The sequence below is a fragment of the Budorcas taxicolor genome, chromosome X (genome assembly GCF_023091745.1).
Source record: "Budorcas taxicolor isolate Tak-1 chromosome X, Takin1.1, whole genome shotgun sequence".
NCBI lineage: Eukaryota > Metazoa > Chordata > Mammalia > Artiodactyla > Bovidae > Budorcas > Budorcas taxicolor.
The window spans coordinates 29,720,913-29,735,117 of record NC_068935.1 but is presented as its reverse complement, the minus strand read 5'-3'; the positions used below and the strand labels follow the sequence as shown (position 1 = coordinate 29,735,117).

General features: G+C 39.8%; 1 protein-coding gene across 2 annotated transcripts in view; it reads left to right on the top strand.

The window, feature by feature from the left end:
* The window catches only part of OCRL (OCRL inositol polyphosphate-5-phosphatase), a 47,844-nt gene that overhangs the window by 20,881 nt on the left and 12,758 nt on the right, over positions 1-14,205 (top strand). The window contains exons 13-18 of one of the 2 annotated variants that reach the window (XM_052662954.1): positions 1,869-1,980; positions 3,505-3,614; positions 5,842-5,977; positions 10,609-10,719; positions 11,327-11,492; positions 11,762-11,997. In XM_052662954.1, the coding sequence (XP_052518914.1) occupies positions 1,869-1,980; positions 3,505-3,614; positions 5,842-5,977; positions 10,609-10,719; positions 11,327-11,492; positions 11,762-11,997 (871 nt within the window). The remainder of the gene's footprint in view (positions 1-1,868; positions 1,981-3,504; positions 3,615-5,841; positions 5,978-10,608; positions 10,720-11,326; positions 11,493-11,761; positions 11,998-14,205) is intronic. The other variant, XM_052662955.1, reaches the window with a different exon arrangement.

Genomic DNA, 14,205 nt, shown 5'->3' with positions numbered 1-14,205 from the left:
TTCACAAAGAAGAGGAAGGTTTTGAGAACTAGCAGATGCAATGAGTCAGGGAAATTAGATTTGCTATCAGAGGAAAGCTTAGTTCTATCAGCGGACATCTGAGTATTGGTGGAGGGGGTCTGTCAGTTATAATCAGTTTTCATTATATTTTATTATAAAATAGAAATATTTATTATAAATATAATAAAAGGTGAAAGGAAAAAAATCCATCATTTCTTATCTCTGCTTTCCCCAGCCAGTCCCTCCCTCCAGAGAAAACCATTGTGGACAATTCAGTGTGTATCCTTCTAGATCTCTGCTGTCCAGTATGGCAGTCCAGTAGCCATAGGTGACTACTGGGCATTTGAAAGTAACTAGTCCAAACTGAGATGTGTGGTGAGCATAGACTATGCACTGAAATTATGGGGGAAAATGTCAACTATCTCAATTTTTAAGATATTGATGACATGTTGAAATGACAAAAGTTTGGATATATTGAGTTGAATGGAATTTGTTGTTAAAGTTATTTTCACTTGTTTCTTTTATTTCTTATATTCAGCTACTAAAAAATTTTAAATTACATTTGTAATGTGCATCCGATTTCTTCTGAATAGTGCTGTTCTAGACTTTTATCTGTGCACATGCACGCACATACTCAGTATATAGGACTGTATTATCCTATTTTTTGTGAATTATTTTCCAAGCCAGTAAGCATAGGTCTACATTATTCTTTTCACTGACTGTGAATCATTCAGAAAAGGGGCCATGGTGATTTAAAAACACCAGTGGTTAATATGAAAGGTTAGTGAATAATGGAATTTAATAAGAACAGAAACAAAAATCAGTTGAGGAATGGATTCTCAAGGAATCAGTTGAGAAAATAGCTGTGAGGAAATTAACACTAGTAATTGAAACTCTGAGAGGGTGATGAGACTTGGAATAAGTGGTTTGAGATAGGAATTAGCAGGAAAACAAAAGATAAATTGAGGGCTATTAGAATCAATAGAGAGTGGGGTAATTGAGGAAAGAGTAGGGCAAGATAGTGATATTGGCCTGTTCATATTGTCTCAACATTTAGGATCATATGGAATTCTGCTTCACAGTGGTAAAGCAAGGCCTTGACATCAGTGGTCATAAAATTGACCTGAGATTCCATAAATTTATTTACCTGGGATTCCTTAAATTTCATGTTGCATCAAAGATTGGCAAGGAGACCCATTTAGAATTTGAAATAGCCCGTTTTGGTGCAGTCATTTCAGGGTCTCCCCTGTGGCGCTCTAAGCACACCTGGGGGTCTGTTGCTGTGATTGGGAGCCTGTGGCCCCTGTGGGCTGCCAGTCTCCTTCCTTCCTGGGACTTGGACTGTGGTTCCCGGGCAGGGGTAGATAGACTGACAACAGCAGAAAGCCCTGGACCTCTGTTCGCTGGTGGGCCCCGCCTGAGAGAGGTGTCATTCAGACTGTGCAGACCCTTGTGGAGAGCCTGTAGAACATCAGAGCTTGGAGAGGCAGAAAATGTTCAGATTCTCTTCCCCTAGAGACCTGGCAAGGAGCCAGGTGAAATTTTGAAGCTAGTCCAGCAAATAAACTACATGCTTTTCTGAGGCAGTTAACTCCTTGGCTACCGAGTCCCACACACACCCCATATTTCTCCATCTTTGTTCCTCATGCGTGCAGTGTCCGTCCTCCCACCTCTTTTCTCATCCCCTTGACCCTCTCAGGCGTTGATAGTACTCATCCCCAAAGGATAGTTAGCACTCAAACCCCTTGTCAGATAGTGATAAATGAATGCTTATCAGTAATCTACCCATTTTCCTTCTCTGCATTCTCCTCTCATTGACTTTTATGCTAATTACTGCTACTCTTACTCATATATTGCTTGATCCTCAGTGTTGTCATCTGGTTGGGAGATTTGAACTACAGGCTTTGCATGCCTGATGCCAGTGAAGTGAAGAGTCTTATTAATAAGAATGACCTTCAGAGACTCTTGAAATTTGACCAGGTAAGTAAAATTTTATCTTATAGGTTCTTTCTTACATAGCAGATAAAATTGTTAAGCCCCATGGGAAGTGTGTCTTAATCTAGAAGTAGGTGGAAAGGTCTCATTGTCTTGGGAAAACATTGTGACTAGTGAAGCAGTGAATACACACAAGGTTTTTACAAAGTACTTGGATGGGAGGAGGGGAGATAATATTAGTGATAAATAGTCAATGTAACATTTATTCATTAAGTCTTTATCAAGAAGAGATTTCAGAGCTTTGTATAAATGAGTTGGAGAATGGGTGGGGTTAATTGGAAAACACTTCCTGGAGGAAACAGGCCTTCAGCTATGTTGATGTGGTTTGGCAGATGGAACAGGGAAAGCTGCTCTATGATTACTTGGCAGGCTCAGCAACAGCTTGGAGGTAAAAGAGGGAGGCCCTATGAGGGGATTGGGAGCATAGAAGAGAAGTTTGTCTGGGACAAATAGCACAAACTGCGGTCTAATGGGAACTGATCGAGAAGTTAAGACTAGCTGCTTTATAGATGTTAAAACTTGTCAGGGAAGCATTGATATGGTAGCATTTATATAAAACAATATTGAGGAACCTAGTTTTCTGGCAATTTGCCTCAGAACCTGGCACAGGACTTGAATTTTTTAGTTCAGCATATGGATACTGCTGCTGAAAGTGAATGCTTCTTATTGAGGGGAGAAAATGTCTGAAGTTGACTTGAATGTCTATTTTTTTAATGTCTTTAATCCTAATATGAGGCTTTTAACCTTCAGATATGGTCAGAATTCTGATGTTTTGCAGTAGAATGGTGTTTATAGTAAGCCTATCTTCACCCTGTCTACCTTCACATTGAAGTTGGCTAGCTAACTTCTTTGCATTTTTTCCTCTGTCCTGCCTCCAAAGGGGGTACAATTGGAATCTTATGTAATTCTGGTAAAATACTTGAGTGAGGATAGTTTTCAAAATGATCTCTAACTCTTACTGAATTTGGCTTTGGGAATTATCCAGTCAACATTTGTGTGCTTTTTTAAAAAAAGCTGTACTCAAACTATTATATATAGGATAAACAAGATCTTACTGTATAACACAGGAAACTATGTTCAATATCCTGTTATTAACCATAATGGAAAGGAATATGAAAAAGAATATATGTATAATTGAGTCATTTTGCTATACAGCAAAAATTAAGAAAACATTGTAAATCAGCTATGCTTCAATAAATTTAAAAAAAAAACATGCTAACTTCAGGGAACTTATGATTGTTCAGGTTTCATTTTTCCATTGTACCCTGACCACCATTAGCAATAAAAAATTAGTGACATGCTTATATGAGCATCCTGTCTGTGGGTGAGTTTAGATGCTGTGGGAATGTCAAAATTTAATTCATAAGGCACAGAAATATTATCTATGTACTCTGACAATTGCAAAAGATACAGAAACTAGATGCATAGAAAAATAGCTGATCAACCTGATTATCACTTCTATTAAGATGGTGTTACCTTGGCTTATATGATACATTTTTCTATCTCTAGCTAAATATTCAACGCACACAGAAAAAAGCTTTTGCTGACTTCATGGAAGGGGAAATCAAGTTTATCCCCACATATAAGTATGATTCTAAAACAGACCGATGGGATTCCAGGTAAAATAACAAGAACCTCATTATGGAATAGGTTAAAACCTGATCTTACTTCTGTCCCTCTGAATTGCTGAGGGACTGGGAAGTTTTGGGGTCTTGCCAGAAGCAGAGATAAAAACGTAATGGCTCAGGGCTCTTAAAGAAGAGTTTTTAATTCCTGTGTACTCACAGGTGAGCTCACCTTGCTTGCTTGTGCTTTTGCTCAGTTGTGGCCGATTCTTTGCGACTCCACCAGGCTCCTCTGTCCATGGGATTTCTCAGGAAAGAATACTGGAGTAGGTTGCCATTTCCTTCTCTAGGGAGCTCACCTTAAGAGGGTGTGAACTGCTCTGAAGTTTTATGAGCTGCCTGCAGCGCCTTATTCTCTCACCTCAGCAGACTGCTTATTTGATTTTTGCCTTCCTGATCTTGCCCCTATTTCCTTACCTAGTGCCCTATTCTGCTTCTATGCCCAAACACTTTTTCATCTCTTTAACTCACGATACCAGATATGAAAACAAAGCAGCATGAAAGGTTTTTCCAGCACAGTGATTCTTGATCCTGAGTGTACATTAGATTCTCGTATGTGTGTGTGTGTGTGTGTGTGCGTGTGTGCGCACAGCTGTGTGACTCTTTGCAAACCCCACGGACTGTAGCCTGCCAGGCTCTTCTGTCCATGGGATTTTCCAGGTAAGAATACTGGAGTGGGTTGCCATTCCTTTCTCCAGGGGATCTTCCTGACCCAGGGATCAAACCTGTGTCTCCTGCATCCCCTCCATTACAGGTGGATTCTTTACCACTGAGCCACCAGGGAAACCCTAGAATCTCTTGGGGGACTTTTAAAAATACCAGTGCCTGAGCCTGGCCTGCATGACCGCCAGAGGAGGCTGAGAATCCTGTCTAGTGAGGGGCTATTGATTTCCTGATCACCCCTAGTAAAGTGCCCCTGTCGGTGTGTGCCTGGTGGCTGTGTGTCTTCTTACTGTTTCTTCATTCACTATGGTTTCCTAGTTGTTTGAACCCAGAAGTTTGAAAGAAAAAGAGAATTCCCAGGCATCATCAGATTCTTTAGACTTGGAGTGTGGGGAGGGAGGAGCCTGTCTCCCTGTCCTCTGAGGGAGGGAGCTGCTCAGCAAGTGAAAAGTGACCCTGACAGATCTTGTGCACGTTGCTTTGTTTCTTCCACTTGCCTGACTTGAGAGTCACCTGAAGAGCTACTGATATGAACTTTATTTCTGTCCCCATCTGGATCAGGTGTACAGTGTTGCTTATTTTAATAGAATGATGAATAGGCTTTTTCCCTTCCTTTGGTATTCTTATAGGCTGTTATGTGTTCAAACTTGAATGCTTAGGTTTTTTAGTTCATTTTTATTAGAAGCTCGACTTGTCCATAAAAGTCTAGGTTTAAAGAAACCTCTGAAAAAAAAAAAAAGAAGAAGAAACCTCTGCTATTACCCATCTCCATTGATTCAACCCACTCTAGAAGTATAGGACTGGATTTTTAGAGTTCATTTGTTGTCTATCTGTTGTGAAGTGTCATTGCAGTTGATAGAGCAAACAAAGGGAAAGTATTCTGAATATAATCCTACCCTTCTGAGGTTATTTTAAGAAGGTGCTATTCTACTTTCCCTGGGGCAACATTATTGAAAATGTAAATCCTGACCTTAGGAGCACTGTTTATTCATTCCCTGATGGCTCAGTTGATAAAGAATCCACCTGCAATGCAAGAGACCCTGGTTCAATTCCTGGGTCGGGAAGATCCCCTGGAGAAGGGATAGGCTACCCACTCCAGTATTCTTGGGCTTCCCTTGTGGCTCAGCTGGTAAAGAATCTGCCTTCAATGCAGGAGACCTGGGTTTGATCCCTGGGTTGGGAAGATCCCCTGGAGAAGGGAAAGGCTACCCACTCCACTATTCTGGCCTGGAGAATTCCATGGACTGTATAGTCCATGGGGTTGCAAAGAGTTGGACACAACTGAGTGACTTTCACTTCACATCACTTCACTTCACTGAGCACCTACTTTCATCAGATCTTGTGCTAGGGGCTGAGAATTCAGTGGCAAACAAGACAGTCCCTTCACAGAGCTTGCAATAGAGTAGGGAATAGTTGTCGTTAGGAAAGGAGAAGCAGATAACAAGGGGGCCGAACTCAGGTCTGAACCAGTGTGGTAGATATTCCACTCTTGTGTGGTATGTTCTCCTTCTAATCCCTTGCTGGTTTTTTTTTTTTTTTTTTTTTTTTTTTTTTGCAGTGGGAAATGTCGGGTGCCAGCCTGGTGTGACCGAATTCTCTGGAGAGGCATTAATGTTAATCAGCTTCATTACCGGAGTCACATGGAACTGAAAACCAGTGACCACAAGCCTGTTAGCGCCCTCTTCCATATTGGGGTAAACACTTGTTTGTTCACACAGTTGTTTGTTTGTGTGTTAAGTATCTATTCTTAGGGCATTATTTAGACTCAGAATGGATCAGTAATTCAGTGAACCATAAACGTTTTCAATTCATAACCGAATAATTGTTTGCAACATTGAGAAGTTAGAGCCCTTGACCCTCCTAAATGCTGTCCATATGGCCTTTTAATGACACAGATGTTTCTCATGCTGCATAATGTCTGGTAGCACCCTTCACCTCCGAAAGTTATTATACATAAAGAAGAGCTTGAAGCCAGGTTTTAAAGGATTATGAATAGCTTTGCATCAGAAAGACAGTGAAAAGTAGAAGCACTGGGAGAGAGGTTCCTGGTGGAGGGCTGGGGACAGCAGAAGCAAAGAGGCACAGACTGGTCAGAATACATCATCTGTATCTAACTCTAAGAGGCATACTGTCAGTCCTGCTAACTAAGATACTAAAATCTTCCCATCCAGAAGCGTGGGGTTTTTTTTTATTGTTGTTTTAAAATTTATTTTTTTATTGAAGGATAATTGCTTTATAGAATTTTGTTGTTTTTTGTCAAACCTCAACATGAATCAGCCATAGGTATACATATATCCCCTCTCTTTTGAACCTCCCTTCCATCTCCCTCCCCATCCCATCCCTCTAGGTTGATACAGAGCCCATTTGAGTTTCCTGAGCCATACAGTAAATTCCCGTTGGCTATGTATTTTACATATGGTAACGTAAGTTTCCATGTTATTCTCTCCATACATCTCACCCTCTCCTCCCCTCTCAGGAGCACAGATTTTAAATTTCTCTTTAACTCTGTTGCATCCTGGGCTGGAATAATGGCCAATATTTGAATTGTCTTGTCTCCGTTGTGAGTAAAGTTTTTGTTTTCCTGTTGTATTTCTAGGTGTGTATTATTAGTACACAGGTTATATTCTGGGATCTTGTTGAGTTAATTTAGTACAACTAGTACATTTAGATTATTCCATGTGGATTTTCCAGACCTGAGGTCATATGATCTGACAGAATCTGTATAGGGCAGTGCTTGATAGAATGGACCTTATAGCTAGGCTGCTTAAACTCTCATCCCAGCTCAAACTCTTTCTAAATGTAACCATGGAAAATCTATGCAACATCCCTGTACTTCAGCTTCTTCCTCTATAAAATGGGGATAATGGTATCTCCTCAAGAGGATTAATGAGTTCAGACATGCCAAGAGCACAGTGGGGTGGATTTCTTTCCTCTGTGCATATGTAAATTTTTTTTGACTTCTGAGATTGGTTCTCAGCAATATGTCTTATCTAGCTCCTGTCTTAGAGGGGAATGACTTTGGAGCATTTCCTTTATGTAGAAATTTAATTCTTGGTCTTAGAATAGATTCTAAATTTTATTGAGTCAATCATGACTTGACTTTCGTCCATTTTGATATTTTAAAATAATAATGAATAATAATAGTATGTGTTACTCAAATAGTAGCTAGTATGTAGCAGACACCATGCTAGGCAATCTATACACATCTCATTTGCTCCTCACAACAATGCTTTGAGTTAAATATTTCTTGTTTAACAGATGTGCAAGTGAAAAACCAGTGAGTTTAAATAAACTTCCTTAAAAAGCATTTAGCTAGAAGAAGAGCTGAGATTCAAATCTTAAGCCTGTCTAATTCCCAAACTTACAGATGATCTTTCCACTACCCCTGCAAGGCCTCCAGAAGTCCAAAGAACTTACTGAGTACATATACCTTCAGATACTAGTTTTTGCCCACTTAATTTCTAGCTTAGACTTGTAGACTGCCATGTTTTCTTCATTTGAGTTCTCTTAATCCATTTTTAAAATGATATCTTCCTCCCAAACACTAACCTTTTTAGTGTCATTAGCTATGCTTAGCTTTTCTGTGTATATTTTTTTCAGAACCTCAGAATATTTCTAATACTCCATACATGTTAATTCAAAGCTCCCGGAAGGATATTTACAATTTTTCCATGCTTTCTGTGTATTTTTGTGTATCTTTAATGTGGCTCAGATGGTAAAGAATCCGCCTGCAAGGTAGGGGACCTGGGTTCGATCCCTGGGTTGGGAAGATCCCCTGGAGAAAAGCTGCTCACGCCAGTATTCTGGCCTGAAGAATCCCATGGACACAAGAGCCTGACGGGCTATGGTCATTGTGGTCACAAAGAGTCAGACACAACTAAGCGACTAACACATACATATTAATGCAAGCTCCTAGCAGGATATTTACAGTTTTTCCATGCTTTCTGTGTATATTTGTGTAAAATATATTATATCTGTAATAAAGGTCTGCCTTTCTAGTTTTTAATACTTTTTCAATTACACAGAAATGCAAACATGTTTTCTCTTTAAAATAAAAATAAGCAAAATTCACAGATAAAGCTGAGATCTTCACCTGTTCTAGCCTCCACTCCCACTTTTGCAAGGCCAACTACCCTTATGAATTTCTTTTCTTTCTAGACTAGCGCTCTCCAATAGATTTTCTATGATGATGGAAATGTTCTAAATCTATCCTGTCCAGTCCAGTAGCTACTAGTTGCAGGTGGCTACTGACCACTTGAAGTGTGACTGAAAGAACTGAATTTTCGATTTTATGTAATTTGGAATTATTTAAATGTGAATTTCCTCATGTGGCTACTGGCTGATATATTGGTTGGCACAGTTCTCAGTGTTTGCATTTGCTTTTCTGTTTACCCATACCCAATATGGTATTATTTGTGTGTTGCTGTGTATATATCATAAATGGTCTTATCCTATATGTGTCGGTATACAACTTACTATTTTTTAATTCAGTGGTATATTCTAGGATGCTATCCATGTCTTTCTATAAAGATCTAGCTCATTGTACTTATTTCTTAATTCTAATTTTGTTGGTAATTTATTTTTCTAAAATGGGTGTGTTAAGTGGTGACATTCTGTGATGACATTTTTCCCTTCATTACCCTTCATGTGCATTAAGGGTTTTGATCGTAATAATGCTCTGAGAAGAGCTTTGATTTTATTGGGTAACCACCCCATATTTTGGACTCTTAGGCATGCTATGATTAGAGGCTTTAAGAACCACATTATGTTTCTTACCACCATTCGCATCAGTGACTATTAACAAAGGGACCAAGTGCTCAGGGGCCAATTAACTTAAGACTTGCTGTGGGCTGGCTGAGATTAAGCTGAGATGGGGTTCCGACCCCTGCAATTGGTAATGGGATCTGTTGCATTCAGACTTTGGTGGATTTCAGAATTGCCTGAGAGCTTCAAAATGCATGGACCCTGTCCTCTAGAGATTTTGATCTGTGGGCTGAGGCATCTGTGTTTTTAAAACCTACCCAAGTCACATACCTGGTATGTTGGAAAGGGTCTTATGCTAGAGGTTCAGATAACACCTCTGCTGTTAACTGGCAGTGAGCAAATTAGTTGATTTTTTTGTACCTTGAGATTTTCAATGGTGAGAACAGTAATCCTTGCTTTGGTCACCTCACAGGTTGTTGTGAAAATAAGATGACGCATGTAGAATACTTTTTGAAATAAAACTTGGAAAATGTTGAAGAAGAATTTAAGAAGTATTAAATTCCTCTTACCCTAATGATGGGTTACCCCTCAGTTCTCTAAGTATGGTTCAGATATGTAAAAATCTTTGAGATATTTGAGATACTTGGCTCAGCTTTTATTATTTTTCATGCTTTCCTTATAGCCTCTACTGTATGCATCAATCTGTTTTTTTAAATTGAATTTGTAAAGTTTTCTATTCTGAAAAAGAAATCAGGATCTTAATAAGTGAAAAGGCTATGTTAATTTTGTTCATTTGGAGCATCGACTTGTATAAAGTTTTAACAGTAAAAAAAAAAAAGGCACAGCTGTGTCAGGAAGCTGAAAGTGCTGTGTCAGATAGGAGTTTTTTGATCTGTTAGTCAAAATGATTTGTTTGTCTGTTGTCACTCTTTTACTCTGGGACATTTTGTATCAGCTGTTTTCTAAAATGGCTGTAGGGTCTATTTACTAGCATACCTTTATCATCATATAATCTGAGTATCCATATTACGATTCTTGGCATTGTGCATAATAATAGAATTAAATGCTTTAGTAATTATTTTCTGCTATTTCAGTGCTTCATGATCATTGTTGGAAACAGGTATGTTTTGACACTGTCAATTTGTATAGTGCTGGAAATAATATTTAAGCACAGTCATCACATTTTCTCCACCACTAAATTACTTAACAGTGGAGCAAAGAATATTCTTCCTAAATATTTATTGCCAAGTTTCTTAGCACAGAGGTGTAACTTTTCCAAGAAGTTAACCAATTAACCTTACCTCTACCTTGCAGTGTATGATTCTGTAACGCTTATTTAATTTCTGTTTGTTTTACTGACCTTTGAAAAATAGTTAGATTCTTCAAGATATATCAGTTGAGAGCACAGAAAACTAAATAAGGATCTATCTGTTTTGTTTTTTTTTTTTTCAGATAAAAGGTGTGAATGAAATGAGATTTCAGAAAGTGTTTGAGGAAATTGTTTGCACCACAGTTTATTTGAAATGATTGCTATAATGACTGGTTTTAAGCCGTTAGGTAATCTCGAAGGAAGATGAGCTGTGAGCATGCAAGACTGAAAAGAGGGTTCGTTTTCTTTCAGGTGAAGGTTGTGGATGAACGGAGGTACCGGAAAGTGTTTGAAGATATTGTACGCATCATGGACAGAATGGAAAATGATTTCCTTCCTTCCTTAGAACTCAGCCGGAGGGAGGTGAGCATACCCAGCCACCCGTCTCCTGCCCATAGTGGTCAGCACAGGGGAAATCGTGTAACTAGCAGAGTTGTGAAGACTGTGAGCTGAAGGCAGACTGCCTCTGTTCCTGACCCTGCGCTGCAACCTAGTAGACATATGACCGTAGGCACCTGTCCTACCCTCTCTGAGCCACAGTTTCCTTTTCTGGATAAAGGGACAGTTGTGAGGATTACTTGAGTTAATACATGTGAAGCCGTTAAAACAGCACTGGGCACAAAGTAAGCCCTCAGATGTTAGCTGCTCTTATTTAATATTTCAGATTTACTGGTTAATTCATATCTTAGGAACCAGAAGTTGATCACGGGATACATGCCCTGATCTGAGGTCAGGTTATCCTCTCAGGGTCCCAGGAACAATCAGTAACCTAGAGAAGTAGTGAGACGTGCCTCACTCCGCTGCCACTGTGAGAGGGGACGGTGGACAGCTGGCTCGCTTGGCGAGTACATCAGCAGTTAATAATGGTTAATAATGACCTTATTCTTTATTCATATTCTCTATGGAATAATCCAACTGACTTTCTTCCCCTACTAGTGATGCATGTTTGTGTCTGTCTGTTATTCCCCAGTTTGTGTTTGAGAATGTGAAGTTTCGGCAACTACAAAAGGAGAAGTTCCAGATCAGCAACAATGGACAGGTTCCCTGCCATTTTTCTTTCATCCCTAAGCTTAATGACAGCCAGTACTGCAAGCCATGGCTTCGGGCTGAACCTTGTGAGGGCTACTTGGAGCCAAGTGAGTTTCCCCTTTACCATTGTCTCTGCTCGCGATGCACTGTCCCCTCGTGACTCCCATCCCCTCCCTTTGTTTAACTTCTTGTTTTCTAACCACACGTCTCTCACCTTCACTGTCATTATATTGGGGTTCCTCCCTTTTTTGTGTGTCCCATCTCTCCTTCATCACTTGATGATTTTTTTAGAGGACAGTTCTTCTGTTGGTTCTCATCCCCTTTCTGCTTTTCCACTGGAAGTTTCTGTTACTGTTTATCATCTCTTACATTTCAGATGAGACCGTGGATATCTCCCTTGATGTGTATGTCAGCAAGGACTCTGTGACCATCCTGAACTCAGGGGAAGATAAAATTGAAGATATTCTTGTCCTCCACCTGGATCGAGGCAAAGATTACTTCTTGACCATCAGTGGAAATTACCTCCCAAGTTGTTTTGGTACATCCTTAGAGGCTTTGTGCCGAATGAAAAGACCAATCCGAGAAGTTCCTGTTACCAAACTCATAGACTTGGTAAGAGGCATCATAAAGCATAAATCTCCCTAAGATGGAAATTTAACAGTGCTTCAGTGATGTCCTCCTTGTCTCTGTGCTTTCTCTTTGGTCAGGGCTGATGGGAGGAGGTGGGCAGTGGACCACAAGCAGTGAATAAGAATGTCACTTTACTCTAGCACGCCTTTCATTGGATTAAGCCTAAAAGGAAAGAGAACAGAGTAATCTGTAATTGACTCTTGTCATGGCTATAATAGATAATACGAAGTTCACTGAGTGAGATTAAAGCCTCCCTTTTCAGAGATACAATGCTACACTTTTCAGAGATACAATTGTTACACTCTTCATATTTTCAAGTCATTTTTATATAAATTAACATGTATGTGAGGTCCAGTGAGGGGTAGGGCGATATTATCCTCATCAAACTTATGAGAAAACTGAGGCACAGAAACAATAACCTGCCCAAAGTGGAATAAGTTAGTGATGAGACTGTCACCCAGATTTTCTCACTCGCAGTCCAGAGCTTCTCACTGTATCATCATATCTGATCCAAGTCAAACTTGGCTGTTTGTTGGAGCCAAGACCATAATGAAGCACAAGGTACCTGCCTCAGAGCCCCTCGGGGTCCTTACCTAGGTGCAGGCCCATCCCCCTCCTCACCAGCAGTGGAATCAGAATCTCAGGGTGCAGGGTCTGGGGATTTGTGTTTTTGTCTGCATCCCAGATGGTTATAATGTGCACTGAAGTTTGATGCAAGTTTAATATGACTCAACTGGAGAAAAGAGAAGAAGAGGATTTCCATTTCCCAACACCAAGCTATGTCCTTATGGAGGAAATGCTTATTATCTTCAGGAACATAAATTATTTAGTAACAACTGTTAGGAGAAGGAAATGGCAACCCACTCCAGTATTCTTGCCTGGAAAAGTCTATGGCCAGAGGAGCCTGGCAGGCTGTAGTCCATGACGTTACATGACTGAGCATGCATGCAAGAGGAAGGTGGAGGGAGATGGGTTGGTAGCAATAAACTGGTAGAACTAAAAAAAAAAAAAAAAAGAACCTTTCTTCTAAATGAAAATATTATATTTCTGTGCAGACCTGTCTGGGAAGTACACTCGGTCTTTTACCAAAGAAAATTAAATGATGTGACAGCCATATGTCATCATTACCACCAGTGTTCACATTGATCCTTTTGGCTTAGCTGGAGCAGTGATTGTATCATCTGGCAGGGAGGACTAGACCGGCGGGTAGGCTGCTGGCTTGTCAGAGTGTGATCCGTTCTGTTGCCATGGAATTGTTGTAGCGATGACTCAGATGGCAGATTAAAACCCTTGAGCTCATTCACAGCGTTCTTTCTTGGAATTATGCTTATTTCCCTAGAGCCCTCATGACTGCGTGTATTATTTTTCATGATACTTATTTTTTTCTTCTACCATCATATTTCTGTGTTTTAGACTTATTATTTCACCTTTTAGAATATAATCTAAATGAAGTTGTTTCCCTTTCTTTTTCCTACCACCTTGCCTCCATCCCAAACGCCATTTCCCAGCTTTCTTGTTCCCAACTTTTATTATGAAACTGGCACATGTGCAGAAGAATTGAAAGAATGGTACAGCACACCCACATGCTTTCCACACATACACCGACATATACCTTTTTTTTTTTTTGCTATGTTGTTGAAAACTAAGTGGTCATGTGTCACTTCCCAGTGTACACTTTGACCTGCTTCTCGAGAAAAAGGACACTTTATATCAGCACAATGCCATTATGACACCTAAGAAAACTAGCCAGTCAATATTCAGATTTCTCCACTTGTCCCAATAATTCCTCTCATAGCTTTGTAAAGCCAAGATCCAATTCAGATTCGTGCAGTACATTTGGTGAGGCCTCTGCAGTCTCTTCTAGAGAACAGTTCTTCCCTTTTTTTCTTTTGATGACGTTGGGTTTTTAAGAATCCAGGACAATTGTCCAGTCAAGGGCCTGCCATTTTAAATGATTTTTTAAACTTATACTTTTGTACTCCCTCTAACTGGAACCTTTTGCTCAAAGTTGGCTTAGGCACTATATACTACCCTTTACTGTAATTGTCCCATCTTAATTAAAGTGATGGGAAGGAGACTTAACCAGCATTAAGGAAGGTTTCTTTAAGATATTATCAGGTAATTCAGCCACATTTGACCATGAATAGGAAGTAGCCAAAATCTTTAGTGGATTAATGACTCTGTAGGAAG